Genomic DNA, 23,682 nt, shown 5'->3' with positions numbered 1-23,682 from the left:
CACTGTTGACCATGACCGTACTGCCTCGGCCTCCCCGGGAACGACACTTACAATCTGCTTCTGCTTCCCTCCTTGTCCTCTAGCCAGCACCTGAAGCCAGCATAGTTGCTACTGTTTTTGTGAGGTGTGGGGGTGGAGAGCAGGGATAGGAAGTTGTCCCAAAGATGGCACCCAGGGCCTTTGTACATGTTAGGCAAGCATTTACACTGAGTGACACTCAGTTCACATAAGGAACACTGAATGCTGTAAGAGGTTCTGGGCCCTGTACAACACGATGTATGTATAGGCAGCACTTAGTAGGAGCTTTCAGCTAACAAGGAAAAAGCTATAGAAGAGGCATAACCAGTGATAGCTCTCCAAGGCATAAGCTCCAGGTTAGGAACCAGGGCGGCAGGGTCTGGTGCCAGCAACCCCATGGTTGAGAGAGTTGGGGACCCATCCCAGGACATGGGCCTGCTATACTCCTGTTTCCCCAATTTCGGGCTGAGCCACGCTCATGTCAGCCATGGCCAAGGCCCACTCACCAGTGACCAGCTCACGGACCTCATTGTCACGGGCAGCCCGCAGCAGGCGCACCAGGGCTGGCACGCCCCCGCAGTCCCGGATGGCGGCCTTGTTGTCAGTATCCCGGCCATAGGAGAGGTTGCGCAGTGCCCCACAGGCCCGGCGCCGCACCTCAGCCCGAGGGTGATCTAGTAATGCCACAAGCAGGGGGAGCCCACGCAGCTGCCGCACTCGCCGCTTAATACCCTCGTTCTCAAAGCAGAGGTGCTGCAGGTAGGCTGCAGCATTGGCTTTCACAGGGTCCACAGGGTGCCGCAGCATGGCCAGCACCTCTGGCAGCTCGGGGTCCCGCCAGCGTGGCTCCTTGCGGGTGCTATCCACTGAAGGTGAGCGCCGCACTACCCGGTCCAAACTGCCCAGGCTGCCCCTCTCAGGCTGGGCCAGAGGGGCTGTTGCTGCTGGAAATGGGGGACGCTCTTCTATCAGCTCACCAGCATCATCTGCTGTGTCATCAAAGGCCCTGTGTGGATGAACAGATCCTGCCAATACCTTCACAGTTAGCTGCCAGCCCAACCCCCCCCCCAACATCTAGTCCAGGGGTCTAGGAATTCCCTGCCAAGGGGGACTGACAGCATCCTGCATCAGCTCCAAACAGTGTGGACACCAAGAGGTCCAGTCCAGCCCAGCCCAGCCAGTGCTGCTGCAAGGTCAAGATTACAGCCCATGTCAGGAAGTTTGCTTTTTAACAGTGTTACTTAATCGTGACTTAATGTCAGTGTGGCATCTGTTGGGGACAGGGCAGGACTCCCACGTCCTTTCTGTAATACCAGCTGACTATACCAGTAAAGGGGTAGAATATTGTTGTCCCTGTGCGTGGCCACTCCAATTAGACCATCTGACAAGGACATGGCTTGGCTCTCAGGACCTTATGAACTCTCACACCCACTTCCCAGGAAAGTGGGAAGGAAGGCTAGGAAGGTCACATAATTTTCCCAGAGTCACATAACAAACTCTAGACTTGGGCTGTGGTCATGTTTCTATGCCACAGATCTAAGTGGGAATAGCATAAAGGGCAGGATCAGGCGTCATAACAAGAAGGACTAGGGCCCCTGGGGCTGAGCTGGTGTGCATGGGGAGACCAAGGCACAAACACTTGAGAGGCCTTAAGCAGAGCCACACTGAAAACATCTGACGCCCGGGTCTTCATGGCCAGCTGGCTGGTTATGAGCATTATTAGCACCTGTGTTGCCAGGCGCATGCCCACCATCCCAGGCCTGCTCTTGTTGCTCTCCTTGAGAAGAAATGGAAGCAATTCAAACTGAAATACAGCCTGAAGACTTTGGGAGACTCTGTAACTGGGGAATGGAAGAGAGAGTTCCCAGAAGAGGCGGCCATAAGCGACAGGTGCTCACCTGGCACGAAGGCCCCGCCCGTACTCAGGTCTTCTCCGGGTTGCCGTGCTATAGTCAGGCTCCAGGTCGGGGCCACCCTCATCATCCGCAGCCAGGCTCCGTGTATCATCCTCCAGGCCATATGGTTCAGCTTGGAAATGCTCAGGCAGAGAGCGGCCACTTGGTGGTCCAGATTCAGAGCCCATAGGGAAGGCTTCTCGGCGGCCAGGCAGTGTGAAACAGCCATCACCAGGTCCCGGGCCCAGGAGGCCAGTACGTGGTGGCCGTACCCCGAGCCCTCGGGACAAGCTGCCATAGCTTGGAATATCACGGGACTCGGGACCATCGGGAAAGCCACCTCCACTGCTGTGGTAGGCTCGGGAGAGTGTGGCTGCTGGACCACCACCACGAAGTAGGTAATGCCGGTCCAGGGGCCCGTCAGCAAAAGAGCCAAGTGGAGGGCCGCCGTCCAGCAAGGGGAGTCCATCTGGGCCCAAGGGCACCTGGCGTACTGTCCTTGTAGTCACAGTCTTGACCGTCTTAGTGACCTGATGGACAAGAAAGTAGCAAATGGGTTTGGTGGCTCTAGAGAACAAGATTGGTGCCAGGGTGGCCTCAATTCCCCATCCAAACAAGTGGTTCTTGGGGGCCAACTCGCACGTCTGTTCCACAGAGGGACAGCTATGCTTGCCCAAGCTACTTTCTTCTTTCCTGGATCAAGCCATACCTTAGTCTCAGTCCGCCGGGTTGTACCATCTTCTGATGTGACGATGGATACGTGAGAGGTGGGGGTGCCAGGGTCTTCCTCCACAGTCACTGTCTCCTCCAGTACCTCGGGTGCCTCTGGCATCGTGGCCAGCGATGCCTGGCTACCCGGGCTCTGCTCCTAGAGAGAGAAGGATATCAGAGGTCAATATCCATATACAACTCACTCTGCCTTGTATGCCTGCTGACCAGGGGTTATCAGTTCCTCAAACTGGGGCTGACGTACAAAACAAGTCCATCTGGACCTAAAGGCACCTGGCAGGCTGTCCTTGTGGACGAGAAAATGGTATATGGGCTTGCTGGCTCTAGAGATGGAGATAGTGCCCTAAGCCAGGGTGGTCTCAATTCTCCTGGGTCCAAGGTGGCCTCCCTGAGCTTCATGGTTCTGCCACAGGCTTTTCTAGGCACAGAGGGGAACCAAGAAGGTCCTGCAGGATGTTCAGGAGACATCACCTGCCTCCTCACGTTGACCTTCCTCCTTACTAGCACCCTGCAGAGAGGCATGGTGGGGGAATTGTAGGCAAGATAGTCATGGACTGAGGCCCACTTGTATATTAGTCAGACTAGCCAGCGTGGAAGCCAACTCCAAGAAGCCAGGCCAGTCCTCGCTGTGCAGAATAGCACATGGATCTGAGAGCCAGTCTGTTCTGGGTCCAGGGCCTTATCCTGTCAACATCTCAGGGTTGGCATCTGGCCTGAATAGGGCTTGGAACTCAAGCTACAGTGGGCGGGTTAGAGGGACACATTCCTTTGTAACCATGGTTAGGTCAGCAGTAGGCTGTGCCTCCCCATCCAAGGCCCAGGGAGGCCTAAGTAGTTCATACTACACCTCCCCAGCTACAGAGCCACAATGCCCTTCCCTGGCCTGGGCACTGTGCTATGCAGGGAACCAGGCTGTCCTCATGACAGGCCTACCTGCAGAGATCACAGGGACAGTAAACCTTCTCAGGCTAGCTCCTGTACTAGGGGAGCACCTGGCCCCTGACAGAGCGAGTGTATGAATACAAGTATGTCACTAGCATAGCATAGCATCTAGAACATCTCCTGGCCTCTGGTAACACGGGACAGTGGAGGCACAGAGCATACCGCACTCACGCTCGCTCTCAATCAAATCTCTCTCTCTCTCTCTCTCTCTCTCTCTCTCTCTCTCTCTCTCTCTCTCTCTCTCTCTCTCTCTCTCTCACTCTCTCTCTCTCTCTCTGCCTTTGGAGACTTAAGAGGTGACTTTATAAGTGAGAGAACTGAGGCCTGGATGGAGAAGAGGCTTGTCAGAACCACACAGGTCCTAGCAGAGGGATTTATTTCAGGAATGCGGCTAACAAGGAACCGGTGAGCTTTGCCGCACCGCACCTCTCTGGGACAGGCTTTGGAGGTCCCTTTCCTAGGCTGTGAATGAGATGGAATGTCTGGGACCTGTCCAGGCGCGGAGACCCTGTTCCCTGGGAAAGAGAAATAGATGAGGCCCAATGTAGGGACAACTGGAAAGATGCCAGACTGGGTGACCTGGGCACTTTTCCAAGGACACTGACTCTGTGCTGAGGCCTGCGCGGCTGCTCCATCTCTATTTGGTGCCTGAGTGTCAAGCCGCAGCTCTCACTGCTGGACTCTCCGAAGCTCAACAGGGTTTTTTTTTTTGGGGGGGGGGTTGGGGAGGTGGGGTGGGGGTAGGGGGTGGGTAGGGGAACTAGGAGCAGCATTCCTAGCTACGAAGGAGGGGGAGGAGCAAGGCGAGGGGACAAGTGGCTTAGGACATTCTGCCAGGGGACAGGGCCCCTTTGTAGATTTGCATGCATCTACATGCATTAAACATTCAGAGAAGAACCCCGCCCTACTCCCTACAAAGGTGGTAAAGCAAAGAAGGATCTAGGACACTGTGAATCACAGACCCTGGGCTGTGCTGAACCTGTGATGCACAGCTACACAGTAGTCCATAGAAACAGGATCCCAACAAAGGCTGGCCACCTACGGTAGTCACCCACTAATGTATGGGCTGAGAGATCCTGCGATTCTGAGTCTCTGCTAGCAGATGACCTCAGGAAGCTAAAAGCAGTCAATGACCTCACCCAGGCAGCCAGGAGTGTAAGTCAGTCATGTTCTTGGGAAAGTCAGGCCAGCTACACATGCCTGAGCATACACACAGAGAGGGATCTAGACTCAAAGACACAGATGTCTCTAACCCCTCCAACACGGGTACGTGCACACACGAGTTCCCAATCAGGAACACAGGCACAAGTGCACTGATTTACTTATGAGATCTGACATGGCCCCAAGTGCAATATGTCTCCTGTTCTCAACATACCCTATCTCCCACCCACCTGTCTGGACTTTTATTGGCACTGGCTCTTATGTGTGCTTCCAACACACAGGGAAGTAGCCATGGACACCCAGCCACCTAGCCACTGTTGGGTTCTCAGTGCTTATACAGATGAGAAAAAATGAGGCCTCTGATAGTAAGAAGCACAAGGCCACCCTGGAACCCAGCTTCTAGAATTTCTTTGTGGTGCGTATGTAAAATGGTGGGCTAAACCAGCAATCGATATTCAATAGCGAGGGCTGATGGAGTGTCTCCATGTTTCATAACCCACCTACCAGCCTATCTATTCCCCATACTTGTAGCCCAGCCTGATAGCCGATACTGGGTTATTCCACTCTGTACCAGACATGGGCACCTTTGACTACATTGTCACAGCCCTGTGCAACACTGTGTGCCAACTATGTACTATCACCCCTCCGTGGCTCCAGTCTCATCCTTTCTCTATAAGAAGCCATTTCCATCCTCCACACTTTGGCGCTACTAGGCCTATACAGGAGAGGGGCTGCTGTGCAGTCCTGGGTTTGCTAGGACCCACCTAGCTACCCTGCTCCCTAGAGGGGCCCCACAAGCATAGTGCTGAACACAAACTTGTAGGGACTCAGCTTCCTCATGCGGAGAGGAAAGGCTCCAGAAACCCATCCCACCCATAGGTCCAATGCCAGGACCATGGGGAGAAAACCAAGGTATGTCAGGATACAAGAGCTCATACACTTGATGCACAAGCTTCTACAGTCTGTATCATGCAGAACAGACCACAGGTCTTCGTGCCCCACCCTGTGCAGTTCCTGTGCACACCTGGAGCCCACACCTCTGGGGACAGGTCCCCAGGGGGCACAAAGTGGCTACTAGCAGATGGATGGAGTTCTGAACTCCAGCAAGGCCCTCCAAAACAGAGCATAGGACAAGTCAGGCTGTCATCTCCTACTAGGCAGGCCCTTGGTCACCACAAAATACCACCTCCTTTATGCCCAGTCTGCACAACCCTTCCATAGCCCACAGGAGCAGTAAGCCTGCCAGGGTGTGGCCCCAGACAGTGGCTAAAAGGCCAAGAGTCATTTGGTGGGCTGAAGAAGCTGGAGAGGGGAACCGTGTGTCACCACTCCCAGTTTCCCTTAAGCCTGAACCCCAGTCACACTGACCACAAATCCATGACTTTCTGACTGGGCAGTCAGTGACCAGAAGCTATGGACCACATTAGATGTGTGGCAGACCTCCCTCCTACTACCATCAGGAGTCTTTTAGGCAGTCCCTGCTCCACACAGCTTCAGTTTCACTGCTTATCAAACCCCACTCCCTCTGAACACAGTACATGTAGCACACCTGCTCCTCACTTGTACTGGAACACATACAGCCGGGAAGCCGGGTAGACCCCTCTCGCCACCACATGTGGGCAGTACCGGGCTCTGCTCCTCCCTTGCCCTCCCCTCACGTGCAATGCCGCGGCAGAAAGGGTTTCCATTAAATCTCAAGAAGCTGCTCCACTGGTCCCTAGAGTGTTGTCGGAAGCGAGCGGAAGGGGAATGAAGGGGAGCCGAGAGAGCCCCCAGGGAGCAAGAGGCCTAGGCCAGTTTTTCCTTCATCCGGAGGGCCTCGCTCTGTTTGGGGAGGGGCCACCTAGAAGGCCCTATGCCCCGCCTTTTCCCCCTCCCCCGCCACCTGTCCCACAGGCGGAGGGGTGTACCCTTCCCGGGTCACCCTCGATTCGAGTGCTGAGTCGCCCGGCTTGCTCCCCAACGCGGGGCTCCAGCCTCTAAGGTACCGAGGCGCATGGTGTTCGCACACGCCCCCTCCGCGCAGGGCAGCTGGCTCACTCCCGCCACCACCACCGCTCCTGCCCTGGGGGTCAGTGCAGCCCGCTCCAGAGCAGACAATAGCTGCGGAGGGCTGGCTGCTCGCCGAAACAAAAGCAGGTCTTCTCGGGTAGGCCAGGGCCTCAGGACACCGCCCCCGACCCCCGCAGGACCGAGTTCTTTCCAACCTGTCTGAGTTCGGCCGGCATCGGACCGAGGCTGGGAAGCTGCAAGCCGGCGGGGGCGGAGGCTGGACCGCACTCCGCGGGCGCTCCGGCCGCTCCGGCTCTACTGACTCCCTCCAGTGCAGGCGGACCTGGCAGCGGCCAAGACCAGCAGCCAATCGGGAGGGGCGCGCCCAGGCGGGGCGGGCGAGGCTCCGCCCCCCATAGGCTGGGGCGGGACTCTGCAGCTAGGCCTGACCGGCTGCCAGCCCCAGGTCTTGTCTCCTAGCATCACGCCCTAGGGTTGGCAACTCCATCCCAAACCCACACACACCAAGAGACTTGGGCAATCGTTCCTACTCAAGTCTCAATCTATCCCCAGTGAATGTGTATATGCCCATTCACCTTTACAGTTGTGTAAACTGAGGTCCCACAAAGTAGACCTGACCCAAGCTACTACTCCTGTGAGTCATTTTGCTATAAGACATAGTTCTGGTTATGTTCAAGCTACAGGGTCCTCACTCCACATGGGATTCCAAGGAAAGGTCACTGCAGAGCTTAGTGGGGGCTTTATTGCTATGTCTTGGGTTCCCCATCAAGACACAAGTCAGCATAGTCTCAGCTTTTGAAGGCCGTTACAGTGTATCAAACAGTGGGACAAAGGCCAAGTCTGATTTGTCCTGGACTAGAAAGTCTCTGGAACAGGGCTCTTGTCAGAAGCCCTGGAAACAGAACTGGCTTTATACCCTATCCTCGATGCCTTAAGTCTACTAGGAAATGACAGATGGGCTGTGGGGATCAGAGCCAGCAAGATGTATCTTGCTCCACCCTAAGCCGTCCAGCAGCCACACCTGGGGAGTTTGACTGCTGGAGGAAAACAAGGACAGGGAGTGTGAGGCCACACTACAGAGCACGCTAATGACTCGTGCATATGAAGATAGAACTTGAAAGAGGAGAACTGAGGCCAGCCCAGGGAAGCCCAGTGGGTACTTCAAGTACTCCAAGGAAGGGGCCCAGGCTTGGTTCTCTGCCTCATGTCTGCTACTTCTCACCCCAATCTGAAAAGTCAAAGCTGTCCTGAGGCCCCACCTCACCTCCACGACGTGCCACCAGCAGAGGCTGCATAGCCAGCATGCTCAAGCACGCTAAGTGCCCACTGGCCTCAGTTTCCCTACTCAGACCAGAATGACCTCCTTCATCCTTCATTCATAGCCAGCCTGATCAGTTAATAGAACACAGTTTTGAGGGAATGCAGACCAGATTTTCCAACAGTAGCGCAGCCCCTTGGCTGAGCTGGAGGCGGGTCTGGTAACCTGACTGACCAAGTCATAGGAGAGTGTTCCCCTCATCCAAGGTGAGTGTCTTCATCCTGTTAAAAGATGAAGGGCAGGCAGCCAGGACTGGGGAACAGTCCAGTGAACAAGTCTGCTGTAACCTTTGACCCTAGCTCCCAAACTGCAGGCCATAGCTACCTGCCTTGCAACCACCCTAAGCTCTCAACTACCTATGATGGCCCTGTGCCTCAGAGGTAGTTTCCAGGAGAGCTCTTGTTGAGATTAATATACAGAGATTCAACACCGAGGCAATGGCCTGGCTGGCCTGAGCCTCCTCATGTCCCCATTAGCCTATCAGATCTGGCTAGACCCTAGAAAGCCAAGAGTGGGGTGAGATAGTGGGTAAGGAGAAGACACAGCCTGAGGTCAGAAGCCTGAGACTATGGGAACATCTTCCTGCCAGGACACTGACCCTGAGGGCGCCCTGTCTTCCAGTACTGGTTGTCAATGAGATGGAGAACAGAGCCTGTTCCTTCCTTGGAAGACTATACTGAGTGTCTTGGTGCCTGAGGAACAGCCTCAGGGACAGTGACCACCACTGACCCCATGTGGCCCAGCTGAGCGGTTCTATTTCCTTTAGAAGGTTAGCTGTACAGAACGCACACGCTAGGGCCTCCTGCATGCTAGACACACACTATTAGAGCTACAACGTTCAAGGATTACAGGAAAGACCTAGGGTCTGGATTTTGACTCAGCAAGCGCCTCACGGGTGTGGCCCATTCTTCCAGGCCTACTACTCCCCTCAGTCCTAATTCACCGTACTGCCTTTCAGAAAACATTCGGTACCACACAGTTTTTGAAAAAAGGGCTCTTCAGTCAGGAAGCACAGCCAGACAGAATTCTTTTGAGTTTGAGGCCAGCCAGGGCTACATAGTAAGACCTTGCCTCATGGGGAAATAAGGGGGATGGTGTCAAAGAGAAGTGTGTGTGTGGGGGGGGGGGTGAAGAAGAGGAGGAGAGGAGGGAAACATGACTCCCTGCTGGGCTTGGGTCTTCTGGAAATGTGGAGATCTTTGGCTCTGACTGCGTTTTAGGTGAGTAGATTTGAGTAGATACAGGAACCTGAATCTGTGAGCCATCAGACAAGGACAGCTGGGGACTGTCTCAACCTGTCCCCCTGAGCCTTACACAGGCAGCTTGTCTATGAGTCTCACCTGCCTACCTCCTCCCTCCCTCTCTGGCTGAAACAGGCCAGGGTTCCTCCAATCTCTACCAAGTACATGTTAGGCATAGCTCCCTAGGACACAGGTCCAGGAGGACCAGAAAAGGGCTAAGATTGAGGATGCTAGCATGAAAGGGCTGCTGCAAAGTTTAAGAATGCAGGAGCTGAGCATCTCCATTCATTCTCCTTCACTGAGAAGCTCAGGAGGACAAGAGCAGTGCAAGCATCTGTCCTGGGTGGTAAGGAGTAGCCTCCTCTTCCTGCTGGTAACTGGGCGAATTTCAGACTTAAAGGAAACCTTGATAATCATAGTAGACCCCAACCTCTGGATTTCCTCATTCTGGGACCTCCCTGTGTCATAAGGGTATAGGGAAGGGCTAAGACTCCCACTTGTCTATCCTCCAGTCCTGGTTATGGAACAGAGCTTCCTGTGTGGGGCCTGCATGCAGTCTGAGAGCAATGGACAATGGAGAAACTGATGCTAGGTCACAGAGATGTAGGCAGGTGGTGGGATCATGCCTGGTTGGACTACACTCTTAAAGGAACTGCTCCAAAACAGATCCAATCCAGGTACCTGGACCCTGAGGGCTCACACAATGGAGGCAGCAAGATTCTAAGGGTCAGGCCTGTCCTGTTCTTTTCTTCATACTGTGCCTAGCATAGACAACTGGGGCTTCTGGCTCCGTTGGGACCTACTTTCCTTTTCTTCCTCCCAGGTCCCAGCAGACCTACAAGCCACTTCATGCTAGCTGAGATCCACCAAGACCTCAACTGTTTGCCTACTTGGCTGTCTTTACCATGTCCCAGACTATTACCTGCAGAACCAGCTGCTGCCAGGCCATTGGCAGGGGCTGCCCACTGCCCACCATACCACCACTGCTCATGCCAGGCTGCTGGGCACGCTCCAGCTGCAGGGCAACATGGCGCCGTTCTTGTTCTAGTGCCCGTGTCAACCGCTCGAAACGGGCCTCCTGTTCCTTCACCGAGGCCAGAATGCTGGCGGCCGAATGCACGTTGCAGTCCTCCATGACCAGGGTGCCAGCAGCCTGCAGGCAAAACAGAACAAGCTCAGGGTAGGGTGGAGCATCAACCTGGTGAGACCATCCTGGGCCCCCTGCCACCCTACTCACAGATCATAGGACTCTCTCCCAGGCCAGAGCATCCAGCTCTCTGAAGGGAAGCTGCATTGATTAAATTCTAAATTAAAAGTCATTAATCTAAGTTGGCCGGAAGCAGGCAACTCCCTCCCCGTGAAGCTGGGCCTCTGACCCAGGCTCTTTGCTTCCTGCCAAGCACAGCTGAGCCATAGACCAGGGGTTTCTCAGAGCCTGGTGGGAGGGGGGATGTGATCTGATATATATGCTCTATCTTCCTGGCTTCTGGTTGCCCCTGAGTCTGCCAGCTGATTCCAGTCTCATGGGACCACCTCAATCCTGTCCAACAGAGACCCACAGAGAGTGAGGGTCCAGCAGCAGCCACAAAGCCGGTATGGCCAAGTCAAAGCAGCCAGCAGGCAGGGCATGAGAGGCTGGACACCAAGGATGGTGGGTGGGAGAGGACCACTACCTTGGAGCTCCTAGAAAGACTGGCTGTGGACTAGGAATTCAGCCTCCACTGGTTCACTATGACTCCAGGAGTCACAGCCACTCCATCCAGAGCAGGAGTTGTTTCTGCTTCTCAAGGCTGAATAAAACCTGGCTGAGGTTCTGGGAGAGCTACATTAGACTCCCCTGGCTTAAAACTGGTTTGTGCATGCCGGGCGTGGTGGCGCACGCCTTTAATCCCAGCACTTGGGGGGCAGAGGCAGGCGGATTTCTGAGTAGCCAGCCTGGTCTACAGAGTTAGTTCCAGGACAGCCAGGGCTACACAGAGAAACCCTGTCTCAAAAAACCAAAAAAAAAAAAACCTGGCTTGTGCATGACAAGTCTGATCTAGAGGGAGTCCCCAAGCATCTGAGGTCCTGCCTTTATGGAGACGCAGGTTTGCCCACACACTTGCAGAATGCTATTCCTTGAGCCCCAGGTCCCCAGGGGAACGGAGGGAAGGGGCTTGGTGTTTGCGGTGATAAGCCAGCATTTTTCCTTGCCGCTCATTCTCTGGCTGACCAGTGTGTTTGTTTTTCATGAACAACAAAAATGGTCCAAGTATGCAAGGCTCAGATGCAGGCTCTTGGCGGGGTGGGTGGGGGTGGGGGTTGTACAAACATACACCATACTCAGTATGTGGCCTAAAGCCCAGTGCTGCTTGGGACCTGCTCCCAGCTGGTTCCACACAAGCCCACTGAAGCAGACTGCTGGACCACTCATCCCTGCAACAATATAGTGTGTGAGCTGAGAGAAGGAAGGCCCTTGCATGGGAATATCATGCATGTACTGGGTGATACCCACAGAAGACCACTTCTGCAGCAGCACACTGGTGACACATGTAACCCAGAGATAAAAAGCACAGTCCCCTCAGCAAGCAGCAAGACAGCTCGAGGGGATGAGGCCCAGTGGAGATAAGGAGTGAGTGTTGGCCCCCACAGCTGTTCACTTCCTCTGCACCTGTCACATGAATAAAACTGCCAATGTGACCTTGCAGAACACTGGAGTGGGCAGAGGAACTGTCCTTAGCTAACCATAACCTGTAAAATTAGCCAAACTTCTGTTGGGAGAGGTGGTGGCCACCTCTAGGGTAAGAGCTAGGAAGAGAGGTACAGATTGGGCTCTCTGGACACCATGGCAACACAGAAGCAGAAGGCATAGTCCCAGCAGGGCCACTCTACCCTCCCCCCACCTCCCCAGACAGCCTAAGTGTTGTCAGGATGCTTGATGAGGGTACAGGCTGAGCCTAGAAGAGGGTCCCACCCTGAAGGGGAACCTTACCCTAGGGAGGGCTGAGGTGGGTCATGGAGCCTGATTATCTTGCTGGAAGCATCAGCCCACCTCACCTGAGCTTTAGAACTACCAGGCAGGGTGACCTGACAGACAGCTATCCATCTTGTGGACAAGTTAGCTTCCTTCCCTCCAGTGTAAAGATGGAGACTCCTGCCTTACCTCTGATTTCACCACTGTGCCCTCCAACCCCTGTTAAGGTTAAAACTCTGTTGCTATGTATTGTAATGCTGAACACTGGCCCCCAAGGTCTGGTTGCCCCCAGGGACAATGAGATCCTCAAGTGCACCAAGTGCTGCTGTGTGACCTTGCTCTTCAGGAGAGAGGTAGGCGGAGTTTCAGTTCCCAGGCTTGGGGTATGAGGCAGGAGAGAAGAGAGAGAGAGAGAGGAAGACCCCATGAGGTAAGGGATCCTGAGAACGAGCCACGAGAGCTGGCCAGATGGAGAAAGAGCTACACAGTAGGAACACAGCAAGTCATACCTCGGGGTTATTCACAGGGAGTTAGATAAAACAGCCATAGAGGGTAGATATCTGCCCAGCTCTATTGCTGATTAAGGCTTATTATAAATATAAAAGTTTTGGGTCTTTTATCCTGGGACTAAATGATCTAAGGCCGGGTAGAAACCCCCCCATTGATATTAACTATTTACCACAACAAACCCCCATCTGGCATAACCAACCCTGGACTGCCTGGAGATAGCTTCCCAGACCCAAGCCACCTCAAATATGCAGCTCAGGGAACCAAAAAGATTCGCTCTGAAGGATATCCACTGGCTCTGGATGGGGCTGGCTGGGGGCCCGGAACTCTGAGGCTACGATGAGAAAGTAGCCAAACCGCACATTGGCCTTTCCATTGCCCAATTCAGCTAGCTCAGAGCTAAATGACTGTTGAGTTTCCCAGGGAACATCCCGAACACTAGCTAGATTGTGGGGAGGTCGAGTCCTGGCAACTCCCATAGGAGAGCAAAGAGATGTGTGCTGAGCCCCTGCCATCTTCCCAAACTATGTGTACCTGTCTGCTCTTAGATGGGGTACTGACTCCAAAGTGTGGGTACCCATCTAGGCTGATCAGTGGAGGTCCACACATGAGATATGGGTGACCCAGGACCAGAACACCAAGAGACAGTGGGTTTTTTTGTTTGTTTGTTTTTGGATTTTTGAGAGTCTCACTTTATACCTCTTGCTAGCCTGGAACTCACTCACTACATAGACCAGGCTGACCTCAAACTCCCAGAGACTGCCTGTTCCTGCTGGATTAAGGGTATGTGCCACCATGTCCATCTCAGGGCATGGACAGTAACTCAAATTGCTATTTTTATATTAAAACAGTAATTGTAAAGCTGAGAGTAGTCACACACACACACACACACACACACATACTTGGGAGGCAGAGGCAGACAGATCTTTGTGAGTTTGAGGCCAGCATGGTCTAAAGAGTGAGTTCTAGGACAGCCAGAACTACACAGTGAGACCCTGTCTTGCAAAAACCCAAACCCAAACCAAACAACCAAAACCAGTAAATATTTGTTGTCATGGAAAGCTAAAACAAACAAACAACCCAAAACCATGATTTTTTTCAAAGATTGACAATAGAGACTTCAAAGATGCTTATCCCAGGTAGAGCTTAGGGGCACAGAACTATAGATCTAGGGTAGGGGTGGACACCAACTATGCATCTGCTGGATCCCTGGGATTACCTCAGGAACATCCAGGCAAGCGTGATGCTGTGGACCTTTCCACTGGCTGCTATCTGCCTGGGAAGACCCAGCAGCTCCATACAACATCCCATCCAGGCCCAGCAACCAACTGCACATTCTTGTAAAATATGCAGTGGAACAGAATAACAAAGGCTCCCCTCCGTGTGGACGAATACCAGGAATGCCAGAGGAACCCAGGAACCTAGAAGAGGGAGCTGGAAGTCAGGACTGAGATTAAACTTGAAAAACTCAACTGCAAAAGAACAGTGGCTGCCAGGCTTGATGGCACATGCATGCGTTCTCAGTGCTTAAGAGGCAGAGGCAGGAGGATTATCACAAATTTGAGGCAAGCCAGCCCAGTTTCCATGGTTCAAGGACAGTCAGCACTGCACAGTGAAACCCTGTCTCAAGACAACAGGTAGATGGCTCATCGGGTAAAGTACTTGCTGCACATGACCTAAATGCTGGTCCCAAGAATCCATGTGAAAACTAGACATGGTGGCACACTGTCTGTAATCCCAGCATGCTCTACATGGAGATGGGAGACAGCCAGGAGAATCTTTGGAAGCTCCAAGACTAGCTAGCCTGGTTTATGTAGCAGTAACTACAAGAGAGTCCATGTCTCCAACAAGATGGAAGGCAAGAACTGACGTCCACAGTTGTCCTCTGATCTCCACATGTGAACTGTGGCATATGCACACTTACATTTGTACACAAGCACACAAACTTGTACATGCGCACACATACATGGGTGGGTGGCAGGATTTAAAAACAAAACCAAAAAAATGAGAGTAGCCACAGCAGTGAGTGACAGCGGCAGGGTTAGAGGCCTCATTCCTGTGCTCTCAGATGAGATGAGGAGGCCCAGGGCAGAGACCTTGCAGAAGGTAGCTGATCCAGGCAACAGGGCACAAAGGGAGGCTAGAGAAAGTGTAAATCACAGGCAATGGGAGGGACGGGTGGGTGGTGGAGAGACGGGCAGGTGAGTGGAGATGGTAGTGTCGTACAGACTGATGCAGTAACAGATGGGTGGGTGCTAAGTGAACGAGTAAGAGAGTGGTGAGTGGGAATGCCTGTTGTGGAAGGGCAGACTGGGGGATGCACGGTGGATGAGTGAGAGGATAGATTACTGAGATGTGAGAGAAGGACGGGACAGGAGGAGGCTGGATGGAAGGGGTACGGTGTGAGTGGGTGACAGAATGGGTATGTGCCAAGAGAATGAAGACGGCTGTGTGGGCACACAGGGTCCACTGGAGATGGGCAGTCTGACCGGCAGGCAAATGGTTGAATGGGAGACAGGCAGATCGAAGGATGGCTGTGGGCCAGAGAGCTGAGGGAAGGATGAATGAAAATGGAGAGCTGGGTGTGGCACAGTCCCAGCACTCTGGAGGCAGAGGCAGCAGACCTGTTAGCTATCTTGGTCTGAGTAGAAAGTTCAAGGCAAGTCAGGCCTACAGAGGGAGACACAATCTCAAAGAGGCAGGGGTGAAGGAGAACAGGAAGATGGGAGTATAAATGATGGGTATAAGAATACAGGTCTCAGGAACACAGAAAGAGGATGCCTGGTGGCTGTGTACTCTGCAGCAAAGAAAGCCCTCACTGGTTGTATGGGGAGAGCAACAGGCACTATCAGAGGGGACTGGGATGGAGGCTGACTATCCCTGAAACCTAAAGCAGCATTTTCTGCCTTCTTGCTGACCCAGACATTCCTCCTCTGAAGGAGCCCAGCCAAAGGCCTGGCCCGGAAAAGCAAATTACAGGGCCGAGGTCAATTAGGGTCGAGGAATTAGAGGAATTTCTTAAGGGTCAGTGGGGGGTGAGAGGGGGCCTGGCTCCAGGCCTGAGACCTACAAGCCACACTGATCCATACTCCACACTCTGCCCATCTCAAGCAGGAAAAGAACAGGGCACAAGGAAGTAGCCTGATAGGAGCTGCATGCAGGCCCAGAAGTGCCAGGCCCATCCTCTGTGCCTGGGAGGGCATCCTGGGAGCAGCTCTGGTCTCATGCCCTCAGCTCTGCCACACAGGAAATATGCTTCCTATATATGGATGGTCAAGCCTTGGGAGAACTCCATCTTTATCTTGTCGTCCTCATTGAGGTCAGATGGTACCCAGAACCTTGGGAATGGCTTCTAGCCAAGCTCAAAAGGACAGGCACTGTGCCCAGACTGGGGACAAATCAGAGGAGGTCTGGAGTGTGAGGTTCACAAAACTCTGCACCAAGGCCGGGAGCACAGTCTCTGGCAGGAGGGAGAGGGTCAAGGGTGCTGGGTTAGGAAATAGCTGTTCTCGGCCTCTCTGTAGAAGCATAAAGACGCACCAGCAGGATTGTGTGAGAATGAAACATTTCTGTACATTAAAAACAAACAAACAAACAAACAAATAAAAATACTACAGAGTGTGGTCATTCTTTAAAAGTGACACACTGAACAACACATGCAGCAAGCAAGCATTTCAGGTGACGCAACAGCAGGAGCTTCACTCTGCACAGTGCCTTCAGCACAACAGAGGCAGGGCAGAGTGCAGGCCACCAGCACCCCCTGCCCCCGCGCCTCTCTACTTTGTACCTTAATCATTTCCAAAAGACTGTGGAGGAAGCCACATGGAGTGGCATATTCCTGCATTCCTACCTACCCAAGAAACTGAGGTAGGAGAATCATTTCAGCCTTGGACAGTGGTTCTCAACCCTCCTAATGCTGCAACCCTTTAATACAATTCCTGATGTTGTGGTGACCCCAACCAGAAAGTTATTTTCATTGCTACTTCATAACTGCAATTTGACTACTGTTATGAATCATAATGTAAATATCTGATATGTAGGATATCGGACATGTGACCCCTGTGGAAGGGTCACTCAATCACTCAACCCTCAAGGAGGTCAGGTTGAAAACGGGGGTTGGGAGTGGGGGGTGGGGAGGTGAGGGGGTGGTGCTAGGAGGTCAAGGCCAGGCTGGGCAACACAGTGAGACCCTGAATACGAATACACTGAGGCGGTAGGGGTCAGAGGGGACAAAGTTACAGAACCTCAGAAGGCAACTGTCCCGCTGGGATTAAGTATTTCGAAACACTGAGCAGTAAAGTAATATTCTTAGTTCATTGAGGTACTCTTATACTTTTTGTTTTTTTCAAGACAGGGTTTCTCTGTGAGTAGTCCTGGCTATCTTGGAACTCTACCTGTAGATCAGGCTGGCCTAGAATTCACAGACATCCACCTGCCTTTGCCTCCCAAGTGCTGGCATTAAAGATGTGTGCCACCATGCCTTAAGGTGCTCTTACATAAAAAACCAAAAACTAAGCAGCTGAAAGTGGATAAAATGATGTACACAGATGATATGTCTAAAGACCTCAAGCGAGAGGCATAGGAATGACTTTGTACACAGGTAGGTACAGGAAGACTCTAAGGACCCACATCCGGGGTCACAGCCGTAGCAGGGGGTGGGGGTGGGGGTGGGGGGGTCACAGCGGCTGCTGGAGTTCCTCAGTTCCAGTTTTGCACATATGAGAAGCAGAGTTATCACGGATATAAACAACTCTGAGAAAGGGAGAGGCAGTCATCTTTCCAACCAGGCACTGAAGACTCCAAGTCTGCTTAGGAAGGGGGAGGGGGAGGGATGCGTCGCTGCCTAGGGAAGCAGCTGGTTTTCAGGCAGCCTGCAATCAGATACAGCCTGGAAATTAGATTTCCCACAAAAGAGGCAGACCATTCTGGCAAAGGCTCCGGTTGGGGTGGGGGTGGGGAGACACATTCTTCAGGGACTTCTGTCTCCTAGGGTATTCCCATGGTGTCCCAACAGCATGGCCTCAGAGAATGGATCTCACATGTAAGGGGACAACCCTCAGTGGGTTCTTGTCTCACAATAGGTTGTCCAGGATCCAGGAAAACAGGTCAGCCCCAGAGCAAAGGGCCTTTGTGAGATCTAGGGAGATTAGAGGTTATGGTAGGGGTGACCTGAGGCACTGGGGGCTCTAATCAAGGACAGGATCATGCTGTGGCCAAGGAGCCAGGTGACTCAAGGTGACTCTTGGGGGCTGAAGGGCAAGTGGGCAGATCAGTATTCCAGGAGCTGTGTCCTCTTTTGTAGGAGGCCTGGTCCGCAGGAAGCTACCGCTAGAGCCTGGGCTCAAGATTTCTCTGGGGGCAGACGCCTGTTCTCCATTTGGTTCCCTTCAAGCCTCCGGGTTCCATGAGACTCATCTCTCCATAGGACTTAGACATGGAAGATAGATGTCTCCCACTTGGGGCAGTCCCTGATACCCCACCCGTGTCTGAAGCAGACCTTAGCTACAGACAACGGTGCTGCCTTTGCAGGCTCCGAAAGTGTCTCTAAGGATGCAAGGAGCTGTCCCCCGGGACTTCAAGCAGCTGGCTGGTGTCAACCTTGAGGGCTAAAGGCCACGAGCAGAGCAGGTGCTCCTCCAGTATGTGTCCTCTCACAGGTGTCTAATGCACCCTGACCAAAATGGAGCCAAACCCTGTTTGGTTGGAGATGTTGCTGAGCTACTAAGGATGCTCCAAGGGATGCAGAAGTCCCTCCAGGATTTTCTCCGTATGTACTCAAAGATGCTCAGTATACTCTACCCAATTACAGAGGCTACATAGGTCACCCCAAGGCATGGGGTCAGGCGGTGACGGTGGCCAGCCATTGCTTCCACTGTCTTCTCTGATTGCTACATGCCAGTGGCCTGGTATCTTACAGAGACAGGAAGCAAGGTACTGAGGTCCCAGACACAAAACTAAGCTTGCCCCCTTCATTTTGAGGTAGGTATGAGGATCAAAGTACCTTTAAGAGGTGACTGAGGTTCTCAGGAGTTTGGGATGCCCACTCTTATCCCTAGCAATACTTATGACCCCATAGAGGCCCTGTCAAGGCCAGTGTCCTGCAAGATACAGGCCTCAGCGGGCAGGTGCAACAGTCACTGCATTGGCTGTCAGCCCTGCAGACTGTGCTGTTGGCCCGCAATGTCCTCCCCGCCCCACACCCCGCCTCAGATGGTGGGACCCCCTTCTGCCAGGCCCCTCTATTACCATGGCAACACTCTGGCTTCTCTAGAAGGACAGAGCCTCTTTGTGGTGACACAAAGCCCCTTTGAGGTGCGCCCCCCTGCTGTAGTCAGAGAGCCTCTGAGGGACAAAGGTGGCCCCCAGTTCAGCCTCCCGGGATACAAAGCTAAGGAGATGAGGTGGGAAATCCTAGTGGTTAGGTACTGAGCTCTGACTACCCACAGAACCACTCCTGGTCAGGAGGAGTTGGTTAAGGGTTGTCAGAGAGACTCCAGCACAAGCAGTAGCTGCTCTCTGAGCTTAAGACTCTTCGTCTTTCCTATATACTTGTAACAAAGGAGAAACTTTACTAGGTGGTGGGAAAGGCTTTTGAAACAAGGGACTCCCATGGGACAGGAAACTCCTGAACTGGCCATCAGGACAGTATTGGGCTGAAGTCCCAACAGGAACAGGGATGCTAGAAGTCCTCAGCAGACAGGCAGGTGGGGGCCATGCCGTTTCTTGGATGGAAGGCTCAGTACCATGTCCACTGCCGCTGCGGGGCCTAGTGATGGCCGTCTTGGTTTTGTTCCAGATCCCTTTAGTTTCTATAACATCAGTTCCCCCTGCCATAAAGAATCTCAACGTCCCTGCTTGCTCTAGAAAAAAATGTGGCCAGGAACAGCTCTGCTATGCCCACAAGCCAACATCAGGCTTGACCAGGAGGGTTCCTCACTGTGGACTGGCTCATTCTAACGTTAGGGATATAGAATCCTGAGGACAGAACAGGTCCCACACATAGTGACAGGCACCCTGTGCAGACCTCCCCTGGTGTAGTAGCTGTATATTTACTCCAATACCACAGTCTAAGAGGCCAAGAGAGGGTCAGGCCACCCTACAGCAGGCCTCAGCCCAAGATGGCTTAAACAGGGACCCACACACACATCAGCTATCCTGGCCTGAGGGTCATGCCTGCCCTGACTGCTGCTGATCAGACACTTGGCAGTGCCCTGGCATGCTAGGCGCTCTGCCCAGAGGCCCTCACCAAGTGACCTCGGTCTGACCCAAAACAGCTTTGCTAACTAAGCCCCTAGTGGGGTAATGAGTTCTAGTGGAAGTCCTAGTGAGGTAGCGTGGGCTTGAGGTGGTGGTGGGGGAAATCAATCCTTTTGTGGGTAAGTGTACCAAAGCCCCAGGGAGACCAGCCAAGAGACCATTCCCATCTCTGCAGGGCCTCTGAATCAGCAAGCACCACAAGTGGCTCCGACATAGGCCTATGCTGCCCTCCCCAGCCCGCTTCCCCATCGGCATTCAAGTTATCTGCTGACACCGTGGACATGAGGATGCTAAGCAGGGGCCTGCAAATCCCCTCGGTCAGCTCACAGAGGCTCACACAGAACATACAGGGGCTCCTCCACCAGGGACGATAGAGGCTCTGCAGAACTGTCCCAGTCTCTGAGAGACAGCAGCTGATAAAAAAATGGAGTGATGCTCCCATTCATTTCTTCATCAAGGAAACACTACTTAGGCCTCGGGCAGGGAGACTGTCCTCCCTGCCACGCCCTGGCCTGGCCCATCCCGTGTGTAGTGCATGGGCCATGGTCTAACTAGTGTGCTGTGGAGAAACATGTGGCCAATGCAGGAGGCAACCTATGGCTGGCATGTCCGGATGGCACGGCTGTGGTAGGTCTGTGCCCACCTGGCTCTAGATGGATGGAAGGTCAGAGTAGGTAGGAGGATGCAGACACCCTAGCTCAAGGGACCCAGACCTGCCTTCCTGACTCTGTCAAGATAGGGGGATGCTCAAGGGCCCCTAAATCCAAGAGGCTCTAAGTGAGACATTCACACTGGCAATTGGAACCGGTGGCTTTAGCCCATGAAGCCATGAATCAGGAGTTCGTGCAAACAGCACCATCCCACCGGGTCCTCATTGACAAGAAACTGGCGGTACTCTCTCACTGTCAGCCACCATGGATATAGGAAGGGCAAAACAGGCCACGACACTCAGAGCTGAGCCCTGGGGGATGCAGGTCACCATTCCTTGGTAACAGTGGCCTGTCTGCATCCAGGTGACTCTCAGGAGAAATACTGTCCCTGGCATGACCCTCCTGGTAAACAATTCAGAGAAGCAAGTGGCACAGACTTCTTGTAAGGGAATACTGGTTCACTCTGGACAACAGGATGTAATCTTTAACCCAGCTGTCAACCTGATGAAGTTCCAAACTATGTAAAACATAAGAGGATTACTCCAGTCCAATCAGCCAGTTACTTGGCCAAGGGATCAGCCCTAGAAAGGTGGGCTCATCTTAAGGGCTCCCACACTAGGGAGACAAGTGCAGTAATGACTCCTTTAAGGAGATGCTGCCCTTCTCAGAATCCCTGCTCCCACAAGCTCCCCTTGGGCTGTCCTAAGGGTCCATGGATCTTTGCACCTTTCTGAGCCCTGACTGAAAAAGCTGTAACCTTCTCTTCTACTTCTGTCTCCTTCAGCCACTAGCTAGAACCTAAGGTTTGTTTCTGTTGCTGTTTTCTTACTCTTTGGGCTTCCTTACTCTTTCTCTAAAGCTCTCCTCCCCACTATGAGGCAGCTTGTCTGTCATGTGCTTACTGCTATGCCCTCTAAACTAACACTGCATGTTTTCTTCCTCCTTGCCGCCTCCTCTCCCCTCCTACTGGCAACTGCTGAGGATTATGGCTTTCCTGCCCTGGGTTGGGTTTTTTGTTTTGTTTTTTCACTCTAATAAAAAAGTCCTCTTGGAACAAACTTTAACTTTCAAACTCTTCCTGCCTTTTAATTCTTTTTGTTTAATCATTTTTTAGAATATATATATATATATATATATATATATATATATGAGTGAGTACACTGTAACTGTGTTCAGACACACTAGAAGAGGGCATCTAGTTCCATTACAGATGGTTGTGAGCCATCATATGGTTGCTGGGAATTGAATTCAGGACCTCTAGAAGAGCAGTCAGTGTTCTTAACCACTGAGCCATGTCTCCAGCCCCTTTTAATGCTTTAATCAGCAGAGAAAATAGACCCGCTCTGCACCCAGCCATGAATCAACCCATATGGGGCAGAGAGAGAGGTTCTAAGCACTAAAGGTCTGTATCTTCTTTCCTTTGTCCTCCTCTTAGGCTACCGTGTGGCTTCTGGGACTTTGGCTGCTCCCAGGGGCAATGACCATGAGGTAACCACCTTTCCTTCCCAGACCTGATCTGAAAGCTGCTTGGCCAACACCTAATCCATCTTCCTTGCTGGGAGCCAGCTGGGAGGACCCACACAACAGGCCCCAGTGCCACCAACCTCCAGCAAGTTTGGAAGAGTCCTGCCTTCATATGTAAACAGAACAGTGGGAACCTGAGGGGCGAGGGGCCTTCTCCACCTCACCCAGTGCAGATTTCTAGCCCTTCAGTGCTGCCTGGCTTCTCAACTCCACACCCCTCAGAGGCTCTGGGATTTGGAGATCCTTCTCTGGAGTGGGTGGAGATGGGAGACAGGATCATCCTCCTGTGTGTCCCATCTCCATTCTTTCCAAAAGGACCCCTGAATCATCAGCACTTCCTGTTCCTGAGGCTGTCATCATTTGAGACAGGACCCCTCTATGTACCCCAGGCTCAAGATGTAGCCACGGTTGACCCTGAACTCCTGTATGGCCTGATAGTGCTGGAATTACAGGCATGCAGAGCCTGCAGTCCTGATGACTGAACCCAAGGACTGTGTGTGCTGGGCCTTGCCACTGAACTACACCGCTAGCCAGGTCTGGGGATTCTCTGCTGTGAGGGGCCTGGGAAAGCTGCCTCCAGCTGAGTCACATGACTGCATTTATCTGCACAGAGGGGAAGGACTAAAGCTATGACCCTCCCTCCCTCAACCCCTGCCAAAGGTTAAAGATGATGTTCAATGAATTGGGAACTGGCCACAAAGAAAAAGAAGCATCATAAATGTCTTTTGCAAAACCACACCAGAGGCAGCTGATTGCAGAGAGGAACAGATAGCAGTGGCAGAAACTCATGCCTGGTGGGGTAGAAAGCAAACTCACGCTGCAAACAGGCAGAAAGTGATAAAGATGACCAGAGGGCCAGGCAAGCAAAAAGGCAAAGAGAAACTCCCAGAAATTTCAACCACAGAGACAAGACCAGAAACTGCTGGAGGCAAGCCTCATGGGGGCTTGTCAGGATTATGGTCAGAACCTGGGTTGGGGTGAGCTTCCTGTCCAGAAAGGGGCTGTCTGTACCTGTTTCTACTGTTAGTAACAGCGCCACACCCAAGGAGGTTAGAGAGAAAGAGCTTATGATTTTAGTCTAAGGTCACAAGGCCGTATTGAAGTGTGGCCTTGCCGGCAGGGTTGCAAGGTGGTCCAGGGTGTCACATGCTGGAGAAACAGAGCACAGGAGACCTAGGCCACTGGCCTGTACAACAGATCCACTCTTGGATAACCATTAACACATTAAAAAAACAAACAAACAAACAAAAAACCAGGTTAATCTATTCAGGAGGGCAGAGCCCTAATCACTTCCTAAAGCCTCCTTCCGGGCCATTCTTATTATCTTATAAAGTGAAATTAAATTTCAGCCAGAGGTCTGGAGGAAACAAGCCACATTCAAACCACAGCAGAAGCCACTGCAATCGTGGACATGTCTCTCAGCATTTTACAAGTCTTATCAAGGTCACATGTCTTCTGGTCTCCTAGGTGTGCT

At 52.8% G+C, this 23,682-nt stretch overlaps 1 protein-coding gene across 7 annotated transcripts in view; it reads right to left on the bottom strand.

Moving 5' to 3' along the window:
- Arvcf (ARVCF delta catenin family member) overlaps positions 1-23,682 on the bottom strand; it is a 59,032-nt gene that overhangs the window by 8,336 nt on the left and 27,014 nt on the right. For 4 of the 7 annotated variants that reach the window (XM_029470203.2, XM_029470206.2, XM_029470205.2 and 1 more), the window contains exons 3-6: positions 10,240-10,470; positions 2,623-2,781; positions 1,917-2,443; positions 525-1,024 (exon numbers count right to left, since the gene is read on the bottom strand). In XM_029470203.2, the coding sequence (XP_029326063.1) occupies positions 525-1,024; positions 1,917-2,443; positions 2,623-2,781; positions 10,240-10,452 (1,399 nt within the window). In that variant the 5' untranslated portion in view covers positions 10,453-10,470. Of the gene's footprint in view, positions 1-524; positions 1,025-1,916; positions 2,444-2,622; positions 2,782-6,952; positions 7,104-10,239; positions 10,471-23,682 lie in introns of those variants that run through there. The other 3 variants (XM_029470207.2, XM_029470208.2, XM_085832045.1) reach the window with 1 other exon arrangement.

This window comes from Mus caroli, unplaced genomic scaffold (assembly GCF_978045245.1).
Source record: "Mus caroli unplaced genomic scaffold, Mus_caroli_1 scaffold_17, whole genome shotgun sequence".
In the NCBI taxonomy this organism is placed as follows: Eukaryota; Metazoa; Chordata; class Mammalia; order Rodentia; family Muridae; genus Mus; species Mus caroli.
This window is presented reverse-complemented; position numbering and strand designations above follow the sequence as displayed.